The sequence below is a fragment of the Mustela erminea genome, chromosome 6 (assembly GCF_009829155.1).
Source record: "Mustela erminea isolate mMusErm1 chromosome 6, mMusErm1.Pri, whole genome shotgun sequence".
NCBI lineage: Eukaryota > Metazoa > Chordata > Mammalia > Carnivora > Mustelidae > Mustela > Mustela erminea.
Genome location: NC_045619.1, coordinates 3002236 through 3029980, shown reverse-complemented (window position 1 = coordinate 3029980; position 27745 = coordinate 3002236). Strand labels below are relative to the sequence as shown.

The 27745-nt window shown below is 63.2% G+C and overlaps 1 protein-coding gene across 5 annotated transcripts in view; it reads left to right on the top strand.

Moving 5' to 3' along the window:
• GRAMD4 (GRAM domain containing 4) overlaps window positions 1-27745 on the top strand; it is a 73572-nt gene that overhangs the window by 37136 nt on the left and 8691 nt on the right. For all 5 annotated transcript variants that reach the window (XM_032345899.1, XM_032345895.1, XM_032345898.1 and 2 more), the window contains 9 exons: window positions 268-388; window positions 16995-17115; window positions 20982-21043; window positions 22948-23080; window positions 23533-23558; window positions 24147-24238; window positions 25589-25680; window positions 26779-26827; window positions 27553-27624. In XM_032345899.1, the coding sequence (XP_032201790.1) occupies window positions 268-388; window positions 16995-17115; window positions 20982-21043; window positions 22948-23080; window positions 23533-23558; window positions 24147-24238; window positions 25589-25680; window positions 26779-26827; window positions 27553-27624 (768 nt within the window). The remainder of the gene's footprint in view (window positions 1-267; window positions 389-16994; window positions 17116-20981; window positions 21044-22947; window positions 23081-23532; window positions 23559-24146; window positions 24239-25588; window positions 25681-26778; window positions 26828-27552; window positions 27625-27745) is intronic.

The following is a 27745-nucleotide window of genomic DNA, read 5'->3' as shown; positions in this document are numbered from 1 at the left end:
GCCCTCTGCAGCCTGAGACTCATGTGGCTCTCAGGAGGCCTGATGTCGCGCCGCCAGCTTTAATTTTTTAAACCATTTCTAAAAGCTGACCTCGCCGGCCTCCCGGACTCTTTAAGTTGTCCGAGGTGGACTGATGCGGGCTTCCTGGCAGGACCGTTCCTTCCTTGCTCCCCAGGGGCCCTTGCAGGGGAGGGTCCTCGGGGCTCCTCTCCGAGAAGCGGGGCGCTTGGAGGTGGCTCCTCTGAGCTCTCGCTGTTTCTCTCCTAGGCTGGTCCGGGGACCCTCATCATGGCTTCAGGAGTCCAGGACTTTAACCGGACAGAGTTTGATCGATTAAATGAGATCAAAGGCCACCTGGAAATCGCCTTACTGGAAAAACACTTCTTACGTGAGTACCCCTGGCTTGGGTTACGGGGGAGGCATCCCACAGACGTGCAGAAGGGTGTCGGGGCTGGGGAAGCCCTGTGCCAGCAGGCACCGGGCTCGCTCAAGCTGGGGATACGTGGCCCCTGTGTGACATCCCCAGGGGAGGCTCCCTCTGCCGTTCCCCCGAGACCAGCACTCCGTCCGCGCAGTGACAGGGTCTTTACTGTGCGGAAGGGAGGCAGGGACGCTCCCTGCTGAGCGGCTCTGGTGAGCTGCGTGTCCCGCACACAGGACGGAGCAGAGCCGTTGTGCCGCGTTCTGTTTAGTCCACCTCGAGGAGGCAGGGCAAGTCCGAGGGGTTTGTCGTCGAGTGGCCATCCGTGTTGGCGTGTGGGCCGCTGGCACAGCCTCCCCTCGTGTGCCCTGCGCTGGGGTTTTGGCTTCTTGGGTGGAAATGGTAGAAACCACTGTGGGAGCAACTGGCGCTGCTCACAAAGATGAACTCATTTGACTTCAGCCTTTGCTCCCTGCTCACCCTCTGTCCTGCATCACGGACAGGAGCTGTGGGGCCAGGACAAGGGTCTGCGTGGGAGAATCCTCTGGCTGGGAAGGGGTTAACCGCGGGCAGGTTGCTGTGGCACCCCTGCGCGTGCCCTCCTGTGTCCTGTGGAGCTCCCATGACTGAAGCCCAGGAGAGGGCAGAGATGCTGGGACGACCCGGGGAGAGCGAAGCAGCCTCCTGCCGCGCAGGCCCAGAGCCGGCCCAGACCTGCCGGGCGGGAGGAAGGGCCCGCGGCAGGTCCCCTCCCTCTGCCTGCCCTTGCTCCCGGGGGCCCACAGACACCATCCCTCGGGGTCCCTGCCGGAGCCGCCCTCCTCATTGTCCACATGCTGGGGGGCATCTGGGCTCCAGCCATGGGCCCCCCAGCTCCGCAGCCACGTGGGGCCCCTCGCCTGCCCGGAACAGTGGGTGTCTGGGTGTGGTGAGGAGCCTTGGGGGCCGGCCCTGCCTTGCTCTCCTGGGAAGCAGGTAACTTGGGCCTCGCTGCATTTCTGCACAGTGTCCAGCCCCCCAGGAGAACGCCTCTAGCCTGTCCACGCTCCCCTGGGTGCGAGCACGTGTGTATGTGTTGGAGCGCGCGCATGTGTGGATGTGTGTGTGCATGCGTGTACAGGGTCATTGGCTGTGGGCGTGTGCAGGGGTGGTGTCGTCCCTCTGCTAGCCGGGCCTGGGCACTGTGGTTCCAAGGACAGTGCCGTGGAGCACCGTGGTCTCCCCACGAGTCCAAGGTCATTGCCAAGCCTGCTCAGGCAGGTGCCTCCCAGCAGTGGTGGGCCAGCCTGATCAGGTCCTGGTGACCTGGTGCCCGTGACCTTGGCCCACGCTGAGGTCCCACAGGGGGGCTCTGTGTGAATGGAGGGGCCGGCTGCCCCACAGGTGCCCTGGCCGGTCCTGGCAGAGCTGGACAGATGCTGCCCAAGGCATCGGTGGGACTTGGTGCAGTTGCCTTGGTGAATGAAGCGGCCAAATAGGGGTGGTTTCACTGGGCCTTGGTGAGGCAGAGCCGAGCGCTGTTCATGCGGGAGCGTCTGACCAGGGAGCCATGGGGCCTTGGTGAGGCAGAGCCGAGCGCTGTCCGTGTGGGAGCGTCTGACCAGGGAGCCACGGGGCCTTGGTGAGGCAGAGCCGAGTGCTGTCCGTGCGAGAGCGTCTGACCAGGGAGCCCCAGCTGGGGAGGGAGCAGGGGTTCCCTGGCAGGGGCGGGGCAGGTGGGGTACAAGTCTCCATTGGGCGGACAGCCAGGCAGGATGGCGGGGGCCCACAGGGACGCCTCTCTGGACCTCCACCTCCACCGCCCCCGGCATGGCTGGCATCTCAGCCCGTCCTTGTGGTCTGTCCTCAGCGTTTTGCCGGAGGAGTGTCTCGTTTCCTCTTGGGCAGCCCATGTCGCAGACGTGTGTGGTGCGGTTGTGGCAAGCGGCCCTTACGGACATTCCTTTAAACCACGGGACGCTTCGAGCAGATACAGAAGCAGAATGTCTCACTTGCTTGTAGCTTTGGCAGGAGGTGGCCAGCGGCGGGCAGGTGGCCCCCACCAGGCTGGCTTTGGAAGCCAGGCCCGGCCAGCCCCTTGTCCTTCATCTGTACTTGTCAGTCGGCAGCTCCTGGTGTTTTAAAAATGAAAGCCACGCGTCTGATACCACAGCTGAAAACATCCATTACCTTTCAGATCGTCAGACCCCCCGCCTAAGCACAGAGTTCCCCAACAGTCTCCTTATTTTTTGGCAACCCCTGGAGCAGCACCCGAGGCCCCTCGTTGAGTGACTGGTGCCCCTCTTCAGGCTCCAGTGGTGCCGGTTCTCTGAGTTGTTCTTTGTGGTGGAACCCAGGCCTGCTGCAGGGGGCGCCTGCACCCTGTGCCTTGGCCCGGGTGACCCTGTGGGCTCCCCATGGAGCCAGCGTGGCCGCGTCCCCTGGGTGCTCTCTGGGAGGACTCCCTCGGTGGCGGCTTCCCTGCGGTGGTCTCTGTCCTTGGTCACGGGGCTTCGATCTGTCGGTTACAGAACAGTGACTTTCTACCCCTCCAACCTTTCTCTGTTTGCTCGCTGACCTATTTCTGAAAATCTGACTATTCGATTGCTCCGAAGGTTGGCCCCTAGGCAAGGGCAAGATACAGGCTCGGGTTATCTCCCTTAGTGTCCAGTTTCCAAAATCAGGAGCCGATTCCCTGCTCAGACCATCCTCCGGGGGTGACCGGCGAGAGTGTTGGGCCTGTTGGGGGCATCATGAGATCTGAGCGATCCCTTGCTTTGTGCTGTGACGAGACACTCTGGGCTTTTTTTTTTTTTAAAGATTTACTTATTGGAGAGAGAGCATGCGTGCATGTGGAGGTGGGGGAGGGGCCAACGGAGAGAATCCCAAGCCGACTCCCCACTGAGCGTGGAGCCCAATGCGGGGCTCCCTCTCAGGACCCCGAGATCATGACCTGAGCCGAAATCAGGAGTCTGATGTTCAACCAACTGAGCCACCCAGGTGCCCCCCGCTCCCAGGCTCCTCTTAAACATTCCCTTCCCCTGTCCTGGAATTAGTCATTTCCCCGGCTCCTGTTGGTCGAAAGTAGTTTTAAGAAGGTAAATAAGGATTCTGGGGGTACTCACTGCTCTCGGTGTTTCTGACCTTTCCAGGGGGCAGAGGTAGGGCATCCCAAGTTCATTCTGAGAACTTGAATTTGTATCCAAGACCATGGAGTTTGGGGATTCCTCCTCCCCCTCTCTCTCCGTTCTCTCTTTCTTTCTTTCAAGATTGTATTTATTTATTTGACAGAGATAACGACAGAGGGAGCACAAGCAGGGGAAGGAGGAGCGGAGGAACAGGCCTCCCAGCGAGCAGGGAGCTCCATGCGGGGCTCGATCCCAGGACCCTGGGATCATGACCGGAGCCGAAGGCAGACGCTTAAGGGACTGAGCCACCTGGGCGTCCCCTGGGTTTTTTTCTTTTAAATAAAAATAATGAAAAAGTGGACAGATGATCTAAGATTTGCCGTCTTGACCATTGGGACGTGTGCCCTTCAGGGGCGTTGACCCTGACCCTTTCCCCGTGTTGTGCCACCGTCACCACCTTGTGGCCGTCTCTTGAAACTGAAACCTTGCCCCTGTGAAACCGCAGGTCCCCCGCCCCTCCCCCGCCTGTGGCGCCACCGACCCACCGTCCCTCTGACTCCTGGGGGCTCGTGTGAATGGAGCCTCAGGGTGTCTGTGTGTTTGTGGGGGGCTGACTTCAGGAAGCACAGTGCCTTCCGGGTTCGTCAGGGTCATAGCAGGTGTGAGCGTTTCCTTCCTTTCCGGTCCACCATGCTGGGTCTCTCTGTCCGTCCGTCCGCCGGCAGGCCCTTGTGTCACCTCCCCCGTGGGGCAGCTGTGGCGCCGGTGTGTGTTTTCTCTCCCAGCCCCTGCTCCCAAACCCCGAGGGCTTCACTCGACCTCATCGGACCATTCTCGGAGCCTCTCCTGCTGCCGGTCCTGGTTCCCACGGGCGACACGGGCGAGGCCTCACTTGTTTCATGCCTGGGTCCCACACATGGTGGCCCCGCTGTGTTCGCTGGTTCCTCTGCGCTCGGCGGAACCGATCCCACGAGGCTTGTACGGGGACGGGACTGTGACTTTTCCCCTCTGTGGCGACGTCATCGACTCGGTACAGACTCGCGTGCGTGTGTTTCTTGTTGCTCTAGGTCTTGAGAGATCGCTCTGGTTTCCTGCTCACTTTTTCTTTTGACCCAATTTAGATTCATAGGAAGGTCACAAGAAGAGTACTAAGCACCCTGTGGCCTTGCCAGCCAGATTGTCCCCAAGGAGAGCATTTGACCCTGTTTGTCTGCCGGCCTGTCTCGGATCTTTCCTTCTGTCCACCTGCGTGTTTGATTCCCTGACCATGTTTGGTGGCCATCTGCGGACACAGTGTCCCTCGGGCTCTGATGGCTTCTGTGGATTTCCTGGGCGCGAACATCTGCTCTCACCTGTCAGTCCGGGTGTCACTGCGTGGAGATGAATGTGGACACCAGACACTCATCCAGCCTGAGACCCGCTCCAGCTTCCCTGGGTATGCAGGGATGTCCTGGAATTTTTAGCAGAAGGTGCCTGGTCACATATCACACTTTACCCACGAGTGTCCTGTGTCCACAGGCTCCTGTCACCGAGCCGTGGCTCAGCCTGGCTTTGTGTTCCAGATGTCAGCATTCTCGAAGAGTACAGGTACCTTGGTCTGGGTGTGTTCCCTATCCCCATGGGGAGGTCAGGTCGGGAGTGTCCCAGGTGTGGTGCCGCGCCAGCAGGCACACAGCGTCATTTTGTTCTATTAACACCTGTCGTAAAGAGTTCTCATCTTTTTCATTTTTGGTTTTTAAAGATTACATATTTATTTGAGAGAGAGCAAGCGAGCGAGCGAGAGAGAGCACGAGCAGGAGGGGCAGAGAGAGAGGGAGAAGCAGGCTTGCAGGGAGCCCGATGCGGGGCTCAATCCTAGGACCCTGAGCCGAAGGCAGAGGCTTAACCCACTGAGCCCCCCAGGCGTCCCTGAACAGTTCATTTTAAAACTAATCTTATTTTTGCAATCACCTAAAATTATTTACGTGGTTGCTCTCACGATGTACTCTGCAACACGGAGTCGGTTTTCCCGCGTGCTGTCACTCCTCTGCTGACTCACTGCCTTGCGATGTTGTGGTTGACCCTTCCCTTGACTCTGTCGTGGAAGCTGGTGCGTTCGTTTGTCCTGACCGTCTCTCTGAGATAAACCCTGTCCCGGTCTCACTTTCTCCACACTCACGTCGTCTCCCCAGGTCCCTCCGGATGGTCCTTCCACGTGTCCCGTGTTCCATCTGCCGTGCGGACGCTGCACGCACGGTGTGACCCCACTGTGACCTCTGTCCTTTGTGCCCTTAGCTCCCTCATCTGCGAAAGCCCGCACGGTGGGTGTGAAAATTCCATTCAGTGCCCTGTAGTGCTTTCTCCCCGAAAGCAGACGATTATTCTTCCTGGGGAGGAGCCCGAGTGTGCAGCGGCTGGCTTCACCATGAAATATTGAACAGTACAGATGTCCCCGGGAGGAATGGCGCAGGGGGAACAGGAGATGGGAGCGCGCTCCGGCTCGTGATGGCAGGCAGGAGCTTGCATCTGCTAAAGAGGCACATAGATGAGTTGAGAGCATCATTCGTTTTCATTTAGCGGCTGCTGCCTTCTGAGCTCATGCGCCCTCTTCTCGTTTCTGTGCATTTCCCTGTCCCCGGCTGGGTGGGGGCCCTGGGAAAGGAGGTTCTCCAGCACTGTGAGCGGCTCACGCAGGCTCTCCCCCACAGTGACTTGGTGTGCAGTTTGGATCCTGGAGGAAACGCTTGTGGAGCCTCAGGGGTCCGGGGGCATCCTGGTGGCCGGGCTGAGCCTGAGGCTCCCTTACCCATGTTGGGTTCTATGTGGCCGAGAGGTTTTTTCTTCCCGTGTTGAGGTGAAGGTCGTGGAATCCTCCCCGGACTGCTGGGGGTCCTCTCCCAGGGGGCCCCGCCCTGGGGTCTTGAGCCCTCGGGGTCGGGACCATCCTCCCTGGGCCACTGACACCCGCCCGGTGCCAGTTGCGTGCGGGTTCCCGGTGGATACAGGTGGGCGGACGGCAGAGGTAGCTCTTGTAGGCCGTGTTCTCGGGGGAAGGCCCCTCATCTCGGGCCCCGGCGCTCCTGCAAGCCCCCCTTCCTGCTCAGATATGCAGCAGCTCAGCATGGCTCCCGGCTGCCCATGGGAGAGGGTTTTCCGGAGAAGCCGGTCGGGGAGGCGACCAGTCTACTCCTGCGGCCTGAAGCGCCTCTCTGAGTGCCTAGACTTAGCAGGAGGGCCCTGGAGGGAAGGCCAGTTTCTAAGCCGCCAGCGTGGGTGACGGAGGAGGAGGAAGCACTTTCTCACTCACAAAGTCCTTTGCAAACAGGAGGGCCCAGGAGCTGCCCGCAGCCTGCTGCTAGGGGGTCGGGCCATTCGAAGCCTGTGGACAGCAGGGTGAGGTGTGGGGTTGGTCAGAGAGCGGATCGGGATCTGCAGGTGTCCATCTGGGGTCTGGTTTCTTGTTTGTTTGGCTGTGGTCCTGCTGTGAATTCGCTGGCACAGAAGGTAGGGCAGATGACAGACGTGAGTCTGGGTGTGCAGATCACACGAGCTTTATCTCAGAAAAAATGGAAATGGCCCCTAAGAAAATGACCTGTCTGACCCACTGAATGGGCCAGAATTCCGTATTTCTAGATCTTTCCATTGCCGGGTAAGAATGTGCCTGTAATCATTCATCGTGGACGTTGGGCTCAGAGGCCAGCTCGCCACCCCAGGCCGTGTCGTCCCAGCCGAGCACCCCGCCTGGCCAGCGCGCACTTCAGGGGAGAGGCTCCTGGTCCTGCCGGTGCCAGCTCTGCTCTCTGGGACCCAGGGCTGCAGGGGTCTTGGGGTAAGGGTGAAGTCGGGGAGGAAGCTGGCACACACCTGCCCGTGTGTCGGAGGGCTCTGTGTCCAGGGTCGGCAGCGTTCTCTCACGGGCCCTGTGGAAGGTGACGGAACTGAGCTCCGTGGAGAGTGTCAAGGCAGGAGCCATGCTGAGCTCTGGGACCTCTCTCCATGGTGCTCTGCATCTCCCCCTGAACCCCTCACCGCTCCCTGGGGTGGGGGAGGATGTGACCCCCCATGTACGGGTGGTAGGGCTGAGCTCCCGCGGGCACAGAGGGAGAGAAGCTGCTGGGGCCGCATCTTCCCCCACCCTCGGCCGGCTCCTGGCCGGTCCCCTTCTGCTCAGACCCTCACCAGTGTGCGTGAGGCCCAGCTGGCAGAGACGGGCTGTCCTGCGGTGTGGGGCTGCCCCAGCTCTTCCTCACCCACGTTTCCTCTCTCTACGGAGCGAGATTCTCGTGTGACAGAGGGAAGGTAGCTGCCGCCTTATCTCTGTGTCCCCCCGCTCGGGCCTGCAGTCAGGCGGCCGCGGGATGCTGCGTACGTATCTGAGTGGACACTGCCTAGGGGTGCATGCGTCCGTGGGTAGGCGAGCAGATGGATGGGTCGCTGGGTGGGTGCGTGGATGGTGGGTGGGGGTGGACGGTGGACGGGTGAGTCAGTGGTGGGTGAGGACACGAGTGGATGAGCAAACAGACTGTTTCTTCTCCCGAGCTTCTGTACACCCTGCCAGGCCCCGCCGGGCGCCGGCCCAGCTCTGGTCCTCCACGCGCTTGCTCCGTCCGTCTGGCGTTTGGGCCGCGGCTCGTGTTCCGTGGGTGCCACCCTTGCTCCCCCGCTCGGAGACTCGGCCTGGTCCCGCCTTGCTGGGGAGCAGAGCCCCGGCCTGCCCCCACCCCAGGGATGACCCGGGGCCCGGAGGGCTCAGGTGTCGGCGCCGAGGGCTGCGTTGGAGAGACAGGGACTGTGGACGGGGGGCTGGCGCCCACACACTCTGTGTTCCCGAACCAGGTGCAGGGTCCCAGAGCCCGGACCGCAGGCGGCCTGATGAAGCCCACCATCTCTCGTGAAGGGCTTTCGGTTCCTGGGATGGCTGGGACCCTGTTTCTTATTAGTTTACATGGAAAAAATTTCAACACACTACCTGTTCGTCCAGACCCCCAGTCCGTTTCCTAAGACACCCTGGAAACACTGACAGGCCGGTGCCTCAGCAGCCCATCTCAGTGGCGTAAGCTGTTCGAGGCAGTGCTGTTCGCGGGTCTCTGAGGGCACAGTCGCCGACCGCTCGTCCGGGGCGCGAGGGGCACAGCTGCAGGGTGGACGGGCGGGTGCAGGTTTACTGTAGCAGCCGGGGTCGCCAGTCACGACTGTCCCTCTGCAGAGAGCAGCTGGCGGGGGAGGCCGCAGTGGCTGCTTCTCTGGCCATTGAAAAGTAAACCCGTGCCCTTTCTCAGAACCTGATAACTCGTCGCCGTTGAGCATGTGGCCCTACCCTCTAGAAGGGTCCCCAGCGTTGGCCAGAGGGGTGAATTGGGCTAGCAGGTCACCACTGGCAAGGGAGGTGAGGGGCGGAGCCTGGGGCCCCCAGGTGTGCTGGGCTCCCACCTGGCCAGGTGGCAGAGACAGCTCCGCTTTTCCAGTGGTCTCTGTTTGCAGGCCTGGCTGGTGGGAAGGAGTTTTATTTAAGGATTATCACTTGATTTTTATTTTTGGCTGTGGCTGGGCCTGTTGAATTATGTGCCAAGAGGACTCCTGCTTGAAGAGTTCTACTTTTACAGGTTTAAAAATAGCCTGGAAGCTGGTTCCTTCCTCCCAGTGACTTCCCCGGAGGCTGGGCTGCGGGGTTGGGCTGCGGCCCGTGCCGTCTGGGTGCGCGGTGGGCGGGAGCCCAGGCGTTCTGTCTTTCTCCCTCTGAGTTACCGTGTGAGGTGCCCGGGGTGACCATCGGCGTGCCAGGTCTGCCCTCCTCTCGGGCCGGGGGCGGCCTGCCGGCGGCCGCGCATGCGCAGCTGCTGCACAACTCGCTTGGCCACGCGGCGCTGCCGTCCGCCTCCTCACGGGGCTCCCGTCTGCGGCTCGCTCGCCATGTCCCTCTGAAGGCAGCGGTCAGCGGTCCTTGTGAGGAGGTGGGCTGCAAGCCCGACCCGGCGGTCTTCTTGTCGGGGTCCCTGAAAGCTGCTACGTGAGCGGGACCTGGCCCGCTGGGACATCGAGCCTCACCGGACAGTCAAGCCTCCGTGGCTCAGTTGCTCTAGGGGCTGAGTTCCGGACTCTTGCGTTTGGCTTGGGTGGTGATCTTGGGGTCCTGGGCTGGAGCCCTGCGTCAGGCTCTGCACTCGGCGTGGGGACTGCTTGTCCCCCCCCACCACCCCCCCACGGCCAGCATGTGCCGGTGCAGCCTTTCTCTCTCTCTCTGAAAGGAATAAATAGATTAAATCTTAAAACAAAAAAAGGAAAAAAGAAAGTCTGCTGCCCAGCTGCTCCGGCGGGCGGTGGGCGGCGACAGGCCGTGAGCTGGGGAGCGTGCCTGGTTTCCCTCCGTGCCACATCCCGCAGCCTTGCTTTGCTCTCGCAGGGACCCCGTTAAACAGGCGCTCAGGGAGGGAATGAATGAATGACCGTGCTGACTTCTGTCTCCCGGGGGCGACCTCAGATCCTAGAAGGTTTGGGGGTTCAGACTCGCTCCTTAGGCAGGCATTTTGGGTCCCCCCGCCTCCCACAGGCTTCCGATGGCCCCTGGCTGTCTGTGCCGGATCGGCAGATGTCACAGGCCCTTGTGGCCATTACCAGTCCCTGAAAGGGAGCGGATCATTGTGCCGGGAACCTCACGGCACGTCCTGGGCAGGCCTGGTGGGCGCTCACACGGTGGCCTTTCTGCCATGCGTGTCTGTGACTAAGCAGCCTGATGTGTGGGTTGGGGCTCCCACTCCTAGGGACCCTGCCTGTCACTCAGCCCCAGCTCAGATGGACGAGTGGGTTTCCCAGGCCCCTTGCCAGGGTGGCTCCCTGGGCCCGGGAGGCAGGCTGGTTGCAGCCTGCCCCACGCAGAGGCACAGAAGGGCTCAGAACAGCCTGGAACAGGTGTGTTCCTGGGACAAGAAGGCCCCCTTTGGGCCAGGTGGACAGAAAGGCTCATCAGTTCCTCCCGGGGCCAGCATGGCTCCTTGGACGCAGTGTCTTGTCTCAGGAAGGAATGTTGGGGGCAGAATCCTGGCCCCTGAAAATGCAGCCTGGTCACCAAAACCGTGACTGACTGGTCACCTTGCTGGGCACAAGGGATTCGTAATTTGAGGTGAGGATCTGAGCGGGCTGTTCTCTGGGCCGACCTTGCGCACGCTCAGACTGATTCCTCACAGGCGGCCTTGTGAGAGGGAGGCGGACGGTCAGAGCTCACAGTGATGTCACTGCGGCTGGGGTCACCAGCTGAGGAGCGCAGCGCCACTAGAAGTGCGGAAAAGCAAGAGACAGATCCTTCCTGAAATTTCCAGAAGGAGCCACCAGAAAAGAACTTTCCAGAAGGAGCACCGGAGAAAGGGGACGTCTCCTCGCAGCTTCGCCAGGAAGGGGGCTGAGCATGTTTGTGGGGCTGCGGCCCAGGGTCCGCTCTGGCCAGCGGGTGGGCTTCATGGCCCGGGTGCAGGGGTGAGGGCTGGGGGTGGTGGAAGGAGTGCGTTCGGCTTGGGGAGGCCCAGGAGCATGGGGGACAGCTCTGGGGCTGAGGTACCCGCCTCCATCATGGGAAGGACAGGGTGGGGCCGGGGGACATCGTCAGGGAGGCCCCGGTTCGGGGGACACGGCTCTCGGCCAGCGGGGGCCCCCGCGTCTCTGACACGGCCCGTGATTGTGAGCCTGTCTGCTCAGTGCTCTGGCGGGTCTCGGGGGGCTCCGTGTCCACACCTGTTTCCCTGGGCCTTGCTGACGGTTGCCACGCGGTGGAACCCAGCCACGTGCGAGCTCTCACGGGTTGGTGTCACGGGGAAGGGAGTTCGGGGTGGCCCCCTAAGGAAAGTGTGGTTTCCCGCTGATGATACCGGACGCGTGTGGGGCTGCCGGGACCTTCAGGTGGAGCTGAGCTCCGTGGAGGCGGCTGGGGGGATGGGTGGGTGCTGGCGCTCGGAGGAGCAGACCGGAAAGCACCAGAAGCCCCCAGTCGGGGCTCCCGGGAGCAGCGTCGTCATGACGTGCCGTCCCTCGCCTCTGTTTCCCCACGAGAGTAGCCAGTGTCCCCCGTCGTCCTCCACCGTCCCCCCCCGGCCACCTCCACTGCCCCCCGCTACCCCCCACTGTCCTCACGGCCCGCATTGCTCTCCGCTGGCCTCACTGTCCACCACCCTCCTAGCTGTCCCCCGTTGCTCCCATATAAAGCAGACAATGAGATGGCCATCTCTTTGGCTCTCTGCACGTTCACCCAAGCCCGGTCCTTGTGAAGTGGCTCACAGAGGCGGCCCCCAGGGCACCCGACCGAGCCATGGCCACTCCCCTTGGGAGAGATGTGCTCCCGCCCATTTTCAGGACTGTCTGCCTGTGAGTGCTTGGTTGACAGGTCACTGTGGAGGCTCACTCTGAGCCTTTGGTCCACGGGCTCATCTAGTGAGTCTGGGCCGAGCACCTGTTTAGGCCGGGCCCACCGAGGGAGGGTCACATGGTGCAGAAGGGAGTCCCATCAGAGGTGGTGGAGCCGCACTCTGCAGACACGCGGGAGGACAGAGATGTCCCACGGCCAATGGGTGCCTGCCCTTTGGGAAGAGTGTCCCAGGGCCCCGCCTGTGTCAGGACAGGAGACCTGCCTCCCGAGGGGCCCAGGCTCACCGCTTGGGGCCAGTACACACACGGGCACCTCGCAGGGGTCCCCCGGGAAGTCTGCCCCGGCCAGGGCGTCAGAGCCCGGTGTGTAACACTGGCGCAGTGTGTGTTTGCCGAGGAAGTTGTGTGCGAGCGGGAGGCCTCTCTGGGCAGCCGGGCTTCATGTGGGCCGAGGGGAGGGCCCCATGGGGGCTGGGGCTCTTGGGCTGGTAACGTGTTAGGGTTCCGGGTCCCCCATCACCAGCTACCTCCTGCTCCCTCCCAGCAGACGCTGCGTGCACGAGGGGCCATCACAGGCGGGGACCCTCAGGGGCAGAGACTAGGGAAGGCCGAGGCCCGAGATGTGGGGGCTGTGCACCGCGTCCTTCCAGACACCAGCCCCTCCCCCACCACCGGTGTCTTGCTATCGAGCTCACCGCCAGTCGTCTGCTCTGGCCGCCGGGCGTGTCGCGTGAGAGCCTGCCGCACTGTCCTCGCTCCTCTGCTGTCCGTTCCCCGTGCCTTCTCTGGCTTCTCCCGGAGCCGGGCTGGGTCCTGGACTGTCCCAGGCAGTAAACACATGGGGGCCATGGGCCCAGGTCGCGTGAATGTGGACCGAGAAGCGTGTTACTGGTGGCCACGTTCGCTGAGCCTTGCCCTGTGGACCTGCGTCACCTCTAGGAATCCCCTTCCCACACCCTGAAGAGGACCCACAGGAAGAAGACCATGTGACAGGATGCCACGTTCTGTTTGTGGGGGGCATCAGGCAGGGAGGTTTCTCAGGGGAAATGGCGGCTTAGGACTGAGAGGCAAGGACGGGGCGTCAGCATGTACGAAGGTCCTGGGGCAGAGTCGGACCGTGGGCATTTGAAGACCTAAAAGGAGGTCCCGGTGGCAAAGACGAGGGAAGAGCAGAGGGAGACACAGCTGGTGGGGTGGGGTGGGGGCCCTTGCTGAGTGGGTGGGTTTGATCGCAAACCCCTGCCGACTTGGAGGCAAGACAGCAGTGGGCTCTGACGGGCTTTCCGAAGAACCCGACTGCTGTTCCGAGCCAGACCGCAGGGCGGAACCGGACCAGCCGGGCACTGGGGTAGGAGCTGAGACCAGCGGAATTCATGGGTTTGGGGGTACTTTCAGGATGTCCCGCATGTGCTGGCTGCCTGACACAGGTCCCCTGGGCACAGAGGAGCCTGGCTGGCTACTGTGGTGGAGGGGGGCACATGCAGCTCCATCTACAGGGCTGGGGGCCCTGGGCTGGGCTTCCCGCAGCCCTTCCTGTCACCCACGTCACTGGCCACCCTTCCCTTGCTCCCTGGCGGGGCTGGGCCCCATTTCTGGGTCTAACTGGGCAGAGGCCACCCCCTCATCTCAGATTTCCCTTTTGCTTGGCCCCTTTATGAACCCTGTTCTATGCCCCCAGAGGAGGGTCAGGACCTCTGTCTTCAAGGAAGGTGACCGTGGGAGGGCCACCCTGCTTCACCCCAGGACGGAGGGGATGAAACCGTGCAAAACCATGGCTGGGGGAGCCAGGAGGGACTGCTCCCCGTGGGCTGGGCTTGGCATCCCCCAGGCCCCTTTTGGGGAGGGCCTTCTCCTGGTGAGTCTGCAGGGGAGGGGCCCCAAAAGGTATACAAAAGCTGGACGAGGCTGGGGCCCAGCAGGGCGGGCACACGAGAGGGCCCCGAACACCCCCACGTGTTTACGGAGCCAGTGGGTCCCAGCACGCGGCAAACCTCGGTGTTTCTCACTGGCTCGTGACCAAACCCAGCGAGCCACGGACTCCTCAGGCAGATGTTGTGGCCAGGGCCACAGGCTCTCTTGAGGCTGGAGAGTCTTCTGACCTTGGCCTCTCTGCCTCCCCGTGTACCGTCTGGGCAGGGAGTCCTGCTGCTCACATGCAGTCATGCTGTAAGCCGCCTGGGGCCTCCAGCTGCCAGACTGACCTTGGCCAGAGTTTTGGGGGCTCGGGCTCAGCCCTGTGTCCTTTGGTCTGAGGCAGCGGGGACCTGAAAGGAAGCTGCTGGGTCGCCCTGAGCACCTCCCTGTACCCCCCAAGCTCCTCGCCCCAGAGAGAAGGTTCCTGGGCAGCAGGGCTCCCCCCAGCCAGCTGTCTTTACCGTGCATGTCCCTGAGAGGCTGGGCCTTTGTTTCGGTCCCTGTGTCATCACAAGCGTCCCGCTGCATGAGGCTGTGTGGTGCTTGTTGGTGGAGCAGTGGGACGCGGATCTGACACGGGGGACCGCGTGGACCACAGCCATCCGGGGCTCAACAGCCTGCTTCAGTCCTGCCCGGGCCCCGGGGTGCTGCGGACCTAGCAGATTCACTGGGCGACTTTAACTCTGCTAAAAAGGGGACATGGGGTTGTCAGCTTCCGGCCAGTGCTCATGGAGAAGGCTGAGCTCCTGTCTCGGCCCTCAGTAGCCCTGCCAGCGTGCAGAGGTAGCTGTTCAGGCTGTGTTACCCCCGGGGGGCTTTGTGTCTAGGCCGCGTCCCCACTGCACCCGCCTCTCCCTGTAGGGCGGTCAGGACATCTCACCACGTAGTTGTATCCTATCTGGACGTGGGGAGCCCCGCCCCGCCCCACGAGGCAGCTGGTTGTCTGCTCCTCACGCCTGCATGGTCCATCTCTCCCCGGTGGGTACTGACCCCTCTAGGATACGGTAGAGAACCTCAAGAAGTCAGGGCTGACATCCAGGAAGTGCGGGGGCGCGGCAGGGCGGAGGGGGGATGAGCCCTGTGTCGTTGTGGGGCTGTGGCAGGGGTCTGCTGTGTGCCCAGTTCAGAAACAAGGCTTGGGTGCCCATCTGCAGGAGCTTTAGGCCTGAAGGAGACGGCCTGGGATTTCCGGATGGATTCCACTGCATTTTATCGTGATACAGATGTTTTGCTCGTTGGGTTTGCAGGGGACTCGGCCTAGTCCTTGAGAAAGCTGCCTGCGGCCAGGTGTCATTCTCCAGATGTTTGTGGGGTGACTGAGTGGCGGGGGCTCTGCAGGACAGCAAAGGATTCGCCTGCAGGGACAGCCAGGGTCCTGTGCTCTCCTGGCCGGTGCCCACCGACCAGGGTTGGCGTCTCAGGAACAGTATGAAAGGCAGGGCCCGCTTGTAGCTGTGCTTCCTCTGGGCCAGAGCCTCGGAGGAGCCCCGGGGTCACAGAAGAGCGCCATGGAATAGCGTATGTGTGGCTCTGCAGGGCAAGCTGGAGGGCTGGCCAGGCTGCCTGAGCTCAGTCCCTGCTGGGGCCCAGATGTGTGTCCCCCCAGACGCGTACAGGGCTTAGGAGGTGGAGACCCCGGATCGGGTGAGTGTCCTCAGGTGAAGAGGAGACGCCTGGGCCCTTCCTCTCTGCCATGGGAGGACCTTACAGAGCGGCGCTGCCCAGGCTCGGCCGGCACCGTGACCACGGACTTGCAGCTCCGGAACCTGGGTGAATCAGGGGCTGTGATTCAAGCCCCCAGCCCGTGGTCTCCTGTCCTGGTTGCATGAGCAAAGATACACCCACCTTCGTCATATCTGGTCTCCGAAAGGGAGGCCTCGCCTGCATGTGGATGCTAGCTGGTGGTCAGCTCTGGGATGGTCGGGGACGGAGGCAGATGGAAGGCGTTGGGGCCTCGGCGGAGGCTGGTTGTGCTGTCTCCAGGCTGGGGTGTCCAGCGTGTGCAAACGCACTGAGCCGTCCACTCAGGATCTGAGCCCCCGCGTGGGCCCCACTCTGTGGAGGTTCCTCTTGCTGCTGCACCAGAAACCAAGGGCCTTAAATAGCATGTTTGTTCTCTTACAATTCTGGAGGCCAGAAGTCCAGCAGAACGAGGGTCACGTGTTGGCAGGGCTTTGTGTCCCCCGCAGGGTCTGGGGGAGAATCTGCGTCCGTGGCTCATCTGGCTTCGTGAAGCCCACAATCCCGGCCTGCCGGCCCCTTCTGCTACCCTCCACGCCAGCAGCCCGCCAGTCTCTCCTCTCCCTGGCCTCTGACCCTCCCGGCTCCGCTAGTTTATGTAACGGTGATTACACTGGGCCCGGATGACCAGGATGGTCCCCGTCTCAAGGTCCTTTCTTTGGTCCCCTCTGTAGTATAGGGCTTTGTCTGTGGAGGAGACATAGTCCCAGGTCCCCAGAGTTAGGGTGGGACCTCTTTGGGGGGACTGCCACCTAGCTTATCACACATCACAGTCAAACCCACAACTGCATGGCCCTTGGTTTCCACCCGTCCTGGAATAAACATCAGGTCCTCCTTCAGGCTCTGCACGCCCTGCCCCTGCCCGGTCTCCCTGGTGACTGCCCCCCTCAGCTCCCAGGCCCCTCCTTGCCTCAGGGCCAAGGCTGCTGCTGAGCCTGCTGCCCGCCCTTCCCCCGGGAGCCTGCCGCCTTCGTGTTCACCCCATCCTGGTTCCGGCTCGGACCGCAGGAGCTCCCCGCCGGCCCTCCCGCCGTGCTCCTGGGTCATCAGCGGCTGGGTGGTGGGAGCCATCTGTCAGCCCCCGGCAGGGGCTTGGCTCTGTGGCTGAGGCTTGCAGACCACACCCAGGGCATGTGTGTGTCCAGGCGATGTCCACTGGGTCACAAGTGCCACCAGGATTCCTTCCCCTGGGGTGTCTGGTGGTGCTGTTGCCGCCAGCTGCCTTCCGTGCGTGTGGTTTGCGCCTGTTCTGCTTGGAGCAGACTTCCTCACTGCAGCTTTGTGCCCACCGTGGGAGAGGAGCCCGACCAGTAGCCCCCCGCAGGTGTCCCCTAGCGAGGACCAGGGGAGCTGCCACAGCCTGGCTGGCGAGGACGGGGCTCTCTGTCCAAGGTCTCCGAAAACCACACCCACCCTGGGCACCTCTGCTCTGGGAGGGCGGAGCAGGGCCAAGCGCCGGTCACGTGGCGGTTCTCTCCCCGCAGAGGAGGAGCTCCGGAAGCTCAGGGAAGAGACCAACTCGGAGATGCTCCGGCAGGAGCTGGACCGGGAGCGGCAGCGGCGGATGGAGCTGGAGCAGAAGGTCCAGGAAGTGCTGAAGGCCAGGTGAGGGGGTCCAGGGTGCCCCACTGCCCACTCAGCCCTTCCTTGCCCGTGCGCCCCCCACAGGCGGCCAGCACCCCTTCCCGCGTCATCCCGCCGCTCGCAGTTACTGCCGGGTTCGCCTGTCACGGGTGGTCACCCTCATCCCCGCAGGGTCCCTCCCCAGCTTCTGGAGGGGATGAGGTGGGCCCTGCCGTGGGGCGACGCTGTCCCCACGCGTGGCCTCCTCTCGCACCCACCGCTCTGCCTGCACGAGCTGGGCCACCGCCTCGCGGTGCTGCCCGTGAGAAGAGGGTCCTTCCAGGAGGGTATTTGGGGGTTCTGAGAGCCGTGCTCTCCCTGTCCTTCTGGAAACCCCAGGAGGCTCCCCATCCGTCCACGCGGCCTGCAAGCTGGTGGCCCAGCAGATGAGGCTGCTGCTGGGCGAGGCCAGCCGGAACGGGTTTGTCCGTGGGGTGGACAAGGGCCCGGTCACTTTCAAGTGTCTTCTGTGGCTTTGGCTCTGAGGACACCCACCCTCCGGGCGCCTCGATGCATAGGGCTTGGCTGGTGGGAAGGAGACGGCTCCTGTTCTGCAGCCGGAGCTGGCCTCCTGTCCGGGCTGACGCGCGGTGCTCTGCTCCCGGGAGCTTGGGGCATCTGGTTCTCCTTGCAGGAAGGGTCTCTGGTTCCGTGCTCTATAGGCCGTGCTGACGACTCCTATGGGCTTTTGGGCAACCTTGAAGTAAGGCTCTGTTGACTGTCCCCGCAGGGCTATGATGGGGTTCTCTGGGATTCTTTGTGGGGGCCTCAAGCTTGTTAGGGGAGGGGTGGCCCTTTTTCCCCATTCTGTCCCGGCCACGAGGCTGGCAGCCCTTCCCGGACACCAGCACGTGGGCCTCAACCTGCACGGTACCTGACGTTGAAGCTTTCCCATCTCTAGATGTTTTCGTTATGCAGAGGGGTGCAGCCGGGGACCTGACCTGTGGATGCTGAGAGAGCCAGGGCCTGGCGCCTTCCGGGGGCATGGCCAGCTGTGGGTGCCTTCTCCACCTGCCGGCCACGGCCAGCCTCCCATGGTGCATCTCAGCACCGTGTACCCCGGAGAACGTGCTCTGTCCGGTGCTGGAGTCGTTTCTGTCTGGCTTTGCCCGGAGCCTTTGGCTGGAGGCGGCACTTCCCCTTGGGGTTGAGAGGTGCTTGCCCGAGCTGAGCCCGTGTGCCTGCCCTGTCCTGGCAGGGCCCTGCCTTCCGCTTCCCCCTCCTGCCCAGGCCAGCCTCCTCATTCTTTCCCCAAAGCCCTATCCGCTTCCGAGGACACAGAGGGACCTGCTGGGTGGTCACGGTAAAGGAATAGCAGGCCAGAGCCGCAGAAGCTAAGAGGCCTGGGGCCCACTGTAGGGCTGCTCCCCTGCTTTACATAGGGGTGGGATTCAGGAACCTTCTGGAAATGGAGACCTGAAGGGGGGAGGTACAGGGAGAAGCAGGTTCTGTGCATGTGATGACCTCTTCTGTTGTCACCTCAGTGTCCATCTGGGGTGGCCGCGGGCCATCCCGGTGGGTGAGCATGTGGAGGGGAACCCCCTTATGCACGCGCGCGCGCGCACACGGGCACACACGCCCCCAAGCTACAGATGAGCTCCAGGATTGAAACATGGTAATTAACAGTTTATAGAGACCTCTGTTTGGCTTTTAAAGAAAATTCCCCCAAAATCCCTTTGATTGAAGCTTGTTTGTTAGTAGGCAAAGACCTTCTCTCGTTGGGGTCCAGGAGCGGCAGAGAAGTGCTGCCCTTCTGACCCGGCCTGTCTGGGGCGGGCTGGGCCCGGGCTCGGCCGGCACGCCGCGTTGAGCCTCGCTGGGGCCGAGGTGTGTGGAATGAAAGAGACCCTAGTGGTGATCTGGTGCCCCCAGCCCTGGGGAGGGGTCAGGGCAGAGTGACCCCAGCACCGGGCCTGGCGTCACACTCATTGTGGGCCTCCGCGCCCTCTGGCCTCGGGTGGCTGCAGGCGTGAAAATCGGACTTTAAAAAAACAAGTCAGGCACGTTCCACTCCATCTCGTGTGCGTGGTTGTTGAACGCTGGCATAGATTGTTCAGAAACATTTCAGAGAATCCAGTTGTTAGAAACATGAGGCCGCCTTTTCCTGATTCAGTGAGGTCACGTGGCCTGTATGTCCCCCCGAGGTCACCCCGCTCACTTCCCACCTTCTCCGGAGCTGCAGGCGGGACCGCGTGCCCCGAGTGTCGTGGGCTGGAACCTCCTGGTGCACCGCCTGCCCTGCTGTCCGTCTGTCTCTCTGTCCAGCACATGGAAGAGGCACTGACCTGTCCTGCATGTGGGGCGTTAGGAAGGGGGTACACGTCCTCCCCTGAAGCCAGCTCGCAGCCCACGAAGATCTGAGCATCTGGGTGTTTCTAGCAGGGATTGTGTTAGAAAGACCACATAGCCAGTGGCCGTGCACACCAAACGGTCACAAGCACAGGACCCTGGGAAGCCCCCAGCCGTGTTCCTCAGGCACGCAAGTCCTCGTGGTGGCCATGTGGCCTCAGGCTTGGGCAGGGGTCTGGCTTGTTAGTGCTTCTCGGGTGAGCTGTGTCTTCCAGAACCTCCAGGCTGGGCACAGACATCCTGGTCCCGAGGCCGGGATGCACACCTAGGAATGAAAGGCCCTTGGCCGGGTCCTGGTGTCTCCCGTGTGCCCTGGGCTCCTTTCTGGTTCCCAGGAAAGCCCCACTTTTCAGTGGTCGCTCTGGGCGTGGACTGTCGCTTGGCAGCCTGGCTGCAGGGAGGGGCTGGTGCGGACGCCGGGCCCGCTCCTCCCGGACCGCGGCTCCCTTCCGTGGGACCTCCCGTCTGTGTTGTGTCTCCCCCATCCATCGCTTGGCGAGGCTGCAGGCCCCGCTCTCCCTGCTGGTTCCCCATCCAGCTTGCCCTCGGGCCTCCTGCTCTAGCTGACAGTCAGGGTTTCACGCCTGCAGAGCGGGTCGGCTCATGGAAGCGTGGCGTGAAATCCCACCAGATGAGCAGAGCAGAAACTGTGCCCCTCCTTCACAGCAGCCGAGGGCGTGCTCGGGCCGGGGTCTCCCAGCCCTGCTGTCTCTGTCCTGGAAGCGTCCTCTGCGCCCCACAGGACCCTGCTGACATTTGCCTGGGGCACCACTTCTCCCACATCCGGGGTCCCTGCTGGACCGGGAGCACCAGAAACAGTGTGGCGCGTCCATGGCCTGGGCCAGAGCACAGCAAGGCAGGCAGGGCGGCCGTGGCACGGGCCGTAGCCTGGTCAGAGGCCCCCCCCAGGGCAGGGGCTGGATCAGCTGCGTCAGGCTCTGGTTCAGCAGTCGGGGTGTGGCAGGGGGACGAAACCCTGGGAGAGTGCTCTGAGGCCAGACGACGGCTGCGGGCGTGGGGGCTGGGCCGTGGGGGCAGGAAGCCAGGCAGGTGGCAGGCACGGGCAGAGCTGGGACCTGGGCACAGCTGGCCAGCCCAGGGGGTCACCCAGCGTCGGGCCTCACGCGCTGCCTGTTGGACGTGTCCGCAGACGAGCGTTTGCTTATCACAGGCTGGTTAATCCACGTAAGGGCTGTTTATTCTGAACATCATGATGAAGTAGGTGTGTTCATAGCACAGGAGAGAGTAGCGCAGTTATGAGACGTCTTTTATTTGGTTATCAAAAAAATTAGAAGAGCGCGTGCCCATGGGAATGTGGCTCTGAGCTGCCCGGCCGGCCTGCCCCGCTAGCGGGTTCGAGCACTGAGCTCCCAGCGGCGCCCGCAGGCTGGAGCGACCAGTCGTGTGGGCAGACTCCCCGGGAGGACAGCACCTTCCAGAGCCCGCACTTACGCAGTGTTAGCTAACGGGATTCTTGCTGCTTCTTCTCCTTCTTTAAGAACCGAGGAGCCGACGGCCCAGCAGCCTCCGAAAGGGCAGGCCCAGGTCAACAATGGAGCAGGTAGGCCCCCGGCAGCTGGGCCGGGCGGTGGGGGGCGTGCTGGCCCTGAGCCCGTGGGACTGCGAAGGCGTCTCCAGCTGTGAATCAGCGAGCTGTCACAGCAAACACAGGCTGTTCAACGAGACAGGATCTTATTTTCCTGTAGAAAGACCACGTGGCCCGTTTCAGCCCTTGCTGATGGAGATGCAGTGTCGTTGCTGTCAAACTGGCTTTTTGGCCCCTGACCTGGTGGCCCATGTCCAGAGGCTGGCAGTCCCGACAAGGGACGAGCGGGCAGTGGGGGCCGCCATGATCAGGATGTGGCTGGCCCCCCTTGGGTCAGGATGCACAACCCCTTTGCACCTTTTCCTCCCTCCCTGAGCTTCTATCTGACTCCCCCCCGGCCTTCCTAGAGCTGTTCGAGCAGCAAACTGGACTTTCTATCCAGCTCTGTAGGCCTGGCCCTCTTGGCACGCAACCTGGGGCCCCCTCCCCCAGGCTGAGCCCTTGCAAGCACCCCTGCCGGTGCCGGGAACACACAGCTGCCCCAGAAGGGCCTCAGGTTAGCCCGTCTCGTGTACAGGGGAGGAAACGGAGACTCAGGAGGGGAAGTCTCTCCGGGGGCCCCTGCCATGTGGAGGCCCAGCTTGGCCCGGAGTCAGGTCCTGCCTTTCAGAGGGGGAGATGCCCCCTGCCCAGGCACCCCAGTGTGGGAACTCCAGGCGGGCCGGTGCAGGTGCAGAATTGGCTGCTGTGCCCCTCGGGTCACCGGTGCCACGCCCAAGACCCAGGATCCAAGCCAGGAACAGAGAACCCGAGGCCCTGCTGTGCCCTGTGATTGAGGAGTCTCCTGTGCACACAGGAGGGTGGAGGGTGGGGTGACCCCAAGTCTCCCGGAGCCCAGGCCGAGGTCCATTCTGTAGCGGCGGTCGCTGGTGTGGTGGGTTCTGTGTGGGGAAGGGAGGGCACGGGTGCGGTGCTCCCCACCCAGTAGCCGGGGTGGACGGCCAAGGGGTCACGGTGCCCGAGCCGGGCTGCTGGGGCAGCGGGCCGGACCTGGACCTGGGGCTCGGCCGACTACAGCCCCCACCTGACTTCACATGTTTCAAACGTTTGCCCTCCCCTCCCTGAGAGCTCTGCCTTTTCTCTGCACCTGGGCGGCTCACAGACCTCAGCCCCTGGGGGAGCCTCAGCCCCTGGGAGAGCCTCAGCCCCTGGGAGAGCCGGGGCGCTGGACCCCCTCCCGCCGACCCCTCCTCGCCTGCGGCCGGACAGCGCCCCCTGCAGGCGAATACGTGCCCTGCAGCGCACCCACGCTCCCTGGTTCCGCCTGGTTTTTTCTTTTCTTTTTTTTTAAGATTTTATTTATTTATTTGACAGACAGAGACCACAAGTAGGCAGAGAGGCAGGCAGAGAGAGAGGAGGAAGCAGGCTTCCCACTGAGCAGAGAGCCCGATGCGGGGCTCCATCCCAGGACTCTGGGATCATGATGGGAGCTGAAGGCAGCGGCTTAACCCAGAGCCCCCCAGGCGCTCCGTCCACCTGGTTTTTTGAGTTTGGGATGTGGGTCTGTTTCTGAAGATCTTGGTCGAGCTGGGCAGAGGCCACTTCCTTCACTGGGGCCCCCAGCTAGATACAGCCACGGCCCACACACCCCTTGGCCGTTCTTCTGGTCCCCGGGCTCCCCAGGACTGAGCCCCCTGCCAGAGAAAGGGAGGGTGACGCAGACGCCAGGGGTGGGAGCCCACGGTGCGGGGGCAGCTTGGGGCACGTGTGGCCGTGGAGACCGCATGTGGTCTGTGGCAGCCAGGCCGGGCCTCGTGGTGGAAGCGGGTCAGGCCTGGCGTCGGGGAGTGCGTGTTCACGCTCCTCTGTCGGTGCTCCTCACGCCCCGCCTGCCCTCACGGGGACCTCCGTGCCCACAGACCGGCGGAGCCAGGGGCTGTGCCCCCGCGTCCAGAAGTGGTTCTACGAGAAGTTCGGGGAGTACGTGGAGGACTTCCGGTTCCAGCCGGAGGAGAGCGCCGTGGAGACGGAGGAGCCCCTCAGCGCCCGGAGGTGGGGGCCCTGGCGGAGGTGGGGGGCAGTCACCGCACCGAGGCCTCAGCCAGGCCAGCGTCCGAGGGTCCGAGAGGCGGCAGCCGGGGCGGCTCCCAGGGCCAGGCCATGCCCACCTTCCTGCGAGAGGGACCCCCTTCCTGGAGGAGGACAGGCAGCAGGGCTCCAGGGCAGGTGGCACTGCCACGTCCCCCTGCTCAGTGGTACCCGCTCAGTCAATTGCCCCTGCTCCAAGCCGTATTGTAGGCTCTGGGGGACTCAGGTTCTAGGGCCACGGGTGGGAGGTGAGGGACGGTTCCATGGGTGAGACACCCCCCCCACACCCCAAGTTAGGGAGCAGCGGCAACGTGCTTCGTGGCTTGGCCGTGTCCCCGGTGCCAGCGGAGCCCCGCAGTGGGTGTCGGGCGAGGCGCAGAGGAGCCAGTGCTCATGTCTCTCCCTCTCTCTCCCAGGTTGACGGAAAACATGAGGCGACTAAGTGAGTACCTAGCGTGTCTGTGAGCAGCCGTGGGGACCGTTGGGGCCTGAGCTGCGTGCCCGGAGCCAGCAGGGCCGGCTCTGGAGTCCTGAGCTACGGGACGTGTTCTCAGAAGGATGTTCCCTGAGAGTTCTTGGGAAAAAGGCTCCCTTTGGAAGCACGTCCGGGGCCCCACCTTGTCCATCTAGAGCAGGACAGGATGGGGCCAGCGCTGTCCACCTGGCCCTGAGCCAGGGGCACCGTTTCCCTCCAGGCCTGGAACGCCCCGTGAGAAGTGGTGCTTTCCCACGTGTTTGCCAGAGCCCGGGCAGTGACAAGGATCACCCCCTCGGCTGCCCCTTTCTCTTGTGCATGGCTCAGGCGTGGGCGGCAGGGGACAGGTGGCCGGCGCGGCCCCGCAGAGGCTGTGGATGGCCCGCAGCACCTGGAGCGGTGCTCCTGGGGGGAGCACCGGCAGAGGGTCAGGCGCACGAGGAGCCAGAGTTTTGCTCGTTTTGGCTCCTCCCGCCCCGCTGCTGCCCCGCTGCCCTCCTGGGTGTGCCCAAGTGTGCAGTGTGCAGTGCCCTCACTGCAGTGTGTTGTCCTCAGAGCGCGGTGCCAAGCCCGTCACCAGCTTCGTGAAGAACCTCTCTGCCTTATCCGACTGGTACTCCGTCTACACGTCCGCCATCGCCTTCACCGTGCGTGCTCCCGGGCGGTGGGGGGTGCTCCTCCAGGCCTCCGGGCCGCCAGCCCGCCCCGTCCCCACGGTTTCCCTCGGGACACACGCCCCTTAGCTTCTGTCTAGAAAGTGGCTGCCGTGTCGCTCCCCAGCCACGGGTTCGCTGCAGGATCATGCGAGAGCGTGGGGGGTGCCGGGGGTCGGCCCGTGTCTGCACACACAGCCCCATGGCAGCCCTCTGTCCATGCCTCCGTCGCCTCCCTGGACGAGTCAGGGAGAGGATGGTGGGGAGGCGCGTCTGCCCAGAGGGGCCCCGGGCTCCTCCCGCTGGGTATCTAGGGGAGGCTCCTGGCAGACCCCCAGTGGCCTGAGGCCAAGCTGAGACTCCGCGAACCACCAGTCCTGGGTCAGGATGGGAGAGCAGGGGCCTGGCATTGCCGTGTGCCCTTGGGGGACATGGACCCTGCGGCGGTGCTGGAATGGTCCTGTGGCAGCCATCCCCAGCCCCACGTGAGACCCTCTGGTCACTGGGAGGAGGACACAGCCTGCCCTCCCGCCTGCCAGGCCAGAGAGCGGTGGCCGCAGCTTCCAAAGTCCCCATCTGTGCGTTCCAGAGGGTTCTGAGACCTCCCTAAAGCCCTAGCTTGGTGCCAGTGCAGGGGAGACGGGCATTTTGCAAACACAGACTGAGAACACGACTCAGTGACTCAGTGGCCGGGCGCCAGCCCCACCTCACGCCAGAGGCCCCGCCTTCAGCTCCCCAAAGCCCTGCCTTCACCCTTCCAAGCTCCATGAGGCCTTTGGTACCTTGGTCCTGCCTACCGTCACCAGGGGATGTGCTCGCCATTCAGACCTACCTTCCAGGCCTCCGCCTGGACCCCTTCCCCGTCCCCGCCCCCGCCACATTCCCTTCTCTGCCCTTTTCTGAGCGTCTGCTCTGTGCCGGCAGCTCTGCCAGTCCCGGTGGGCCTGGAGCGGAGGAGCCCGAGCCGCACTTGGCCTGGCACACGGCACGCAGGGGCTTCTCAGCCAGCAGTCACTTGCCTCACTGGCCGCGCTGAGTCCTGGGGGTGTTGCCAGCTCCAGCTTAAGGGAGCCGCCCCCAGAGCTGGCAGGGACCTTGGCCCATCCCAGGCTGCGTGCAATGGCTGCTTCCCTGGGACGCCTGCTCCCTGCACCCTGGGAGCACTGGCGGCTCCTCCTGAGAGAGCAGCTCCTCGCAGGGCTTCCCTGTCCTGCCGTCAGCCCTTGGGGAAGGCCCTGGGGGCCTGGGCTCCCCGCCTCCTGGCATGGCTGCCTGCCCGGTGGGGCAGGGCAGGGGGAGGGATGTGGCCTCAGGCCGCCTGACTGTCTCTCTCCAAACCCGCAGGTGTACATGAACGCCGTGTGGCATGGCTGGGCCATCCCCATGTTCTTATTTCTAGCAATTTTGAGGTTATCCCTCAATTACCTCATAGCCAGGTAGGTGAGCAGCTTCCTTCTGCGTACGTGACTGGGCTGTCTTCCGACGACACACACAACCGTAGCACACCTGAGCTAGGGCTGCCTCACACGTGGGGTTTGGGGAGTGGTCCTCGGGGAGGCTGGGCTCCCGAGCCCCCAGGAGGACGCCCACCTCCACCTGGTCTGCGGGAGGCAGCAGGCGGGGCTACGCAGACTCCCCAGCTCCTTTCTCTCGGGGGCCGGCAGGGGGTCCCACCAGCAGCTCCTGCTCAGCTGTGACGACCCCAGGGACTTGCGGGGCTGTGGAGTCTCTGTGCCCTGGGAGGCCCCGGGACTCAGCGGGAGGGTCGTTGCAATCACGGAGCCCATGCGGCATCTTCTCTGTGCTGGGCGCGCTCCGGGGGGCTCCACGGGGAACCCCTCCTCCCCAGCTGCTTGGTCTGTATGTGGCAGCAGTGACCCCTGCTTCACGGCAGGCCTGCAGTGGGCCCTAGCAGTCCTGACTTTTTTTTGTTAAGTTTTTATTTATGTATTTGAGAGACAGTCAAGAGCAGGCGGCAGAGGCAGAGGCAGAAGCAGGCTCCCCGCTGAGGAGGGAGCTGGACATAGGACTGCATCCCGGGACCCCGGGATCATAACCTGAGCTGAAAGCAGACGCTGCACCGACGGAGCCTCCCGGTTCCCCGCCGCAGGCAGATCTGTGCTTAGCTGTTGAGAAGTTCACACTTTCACATACGGCTTTCCCGGGTGCATCTCTGAGCCTGCTTAAGTAGGGTTATTTGAAAACGTATTTTGTAGAGAAGAATATCTTGACATACCTGGGAAGGGGTCACCTGTGCCCAGACCAGGCACGATTAGCTAAAGCACTCACCGTTATTTCTTCACTGGCTTCTTCTGAAAGATCTTCTGTTCCACCTCTGGGCCCCCAGGGGAGGGGCTCCTGGGGGTGACCCTGAACTGTCCCTGCTCAAGAGCCAGGGAGCAGCCCTGCAGGTCTCGGCTGCAGACAGAGGGTTCCAGAGCCCTTCCTGTCCCACACTTCTTCCCCGCCGGGAGCACGGGGCTGGGGACTCGGTGTCGTCCGTCTGTGAAAAGCGCATGACGCTGTCCTTGCAGGGGCTGGAGGATACAGTGGAGCATCGTGCCTGAAGTCTCTGAACCGGTGGTAAGTCCTGGGAGGGTGAAGGTCTCTGTCTCCGCCCGGCCAGCTTCCCGGAGCCTCCGGGTGCTGCTTGCTAGATGCCCAGGGGACCCCTGCCTGGCAAGTGGAGGTCAGGAAGCAGAAGGCCAGCCTCCCCCACCACAGAGCCCTGGATGGCCACAGGCTGACCCCCAGCCAGCCAACACCCCGAGTGCCCCTCCCTGGCCCCTGCTTCACTGCAGGGGAAGCAGGTCCTCACCAGACCTGGGTCCTGGGCTGTCCTTACCCCTCCTGGTGGGGGTCATACGCTGGAGCAGGGAGAGGGGTACAGGGGCCTCCTGGACCAGAGGTCAGTAGAGCAGGGATCAGCGAACTGTGACCTGCTGGGCCCCGGCGTCCAGGAGGCCCTTGGGAGGTTCTTGTTAAATGAACTCAAACAGGTGGAGGTCGTTCCCCCTCGCCTCAGTTTCCCTCCGTACAGAGTGAGGGGTGGAGGGCTACAGGGTCTCAGACACACCTTTGAAGATGGGCGGTGGAAGCGTGACCCCCTGCTGGCTCGGGGGACTGCCGCTGCCCGCCCACCCTCTCGGGCACCGGCGGGGGTGCGTCTGCCAGGACAGCCAGCCCCTCTGTGCAGGGTTAGTGCGGGACCCTGCTTCTGGGGCTGTGAGGCCTCTGGACTGCTTCTGTGAACCATTGCTCTGGGCTGCTGAATTCCGGTGGAAATTCTCTGTCCCCTTTGGCTGCAGGAGCCTCCAAAGGAAGACTTGACCGTGTCTGAGAAGTTCCAGCTCGTGCTGGATGTGGCCCAGAAGGCCCAGGTACAGCTCTCGGGCTCCAGCCCCGAGGGCGTCTGTGCGTCAGCCCAGCCCCATGGGGGCCCCAACCCCCAGAACCGCAGGCCTGGATTGTCTGTGGTCAGCTGACCTGCCCGTCGATCCC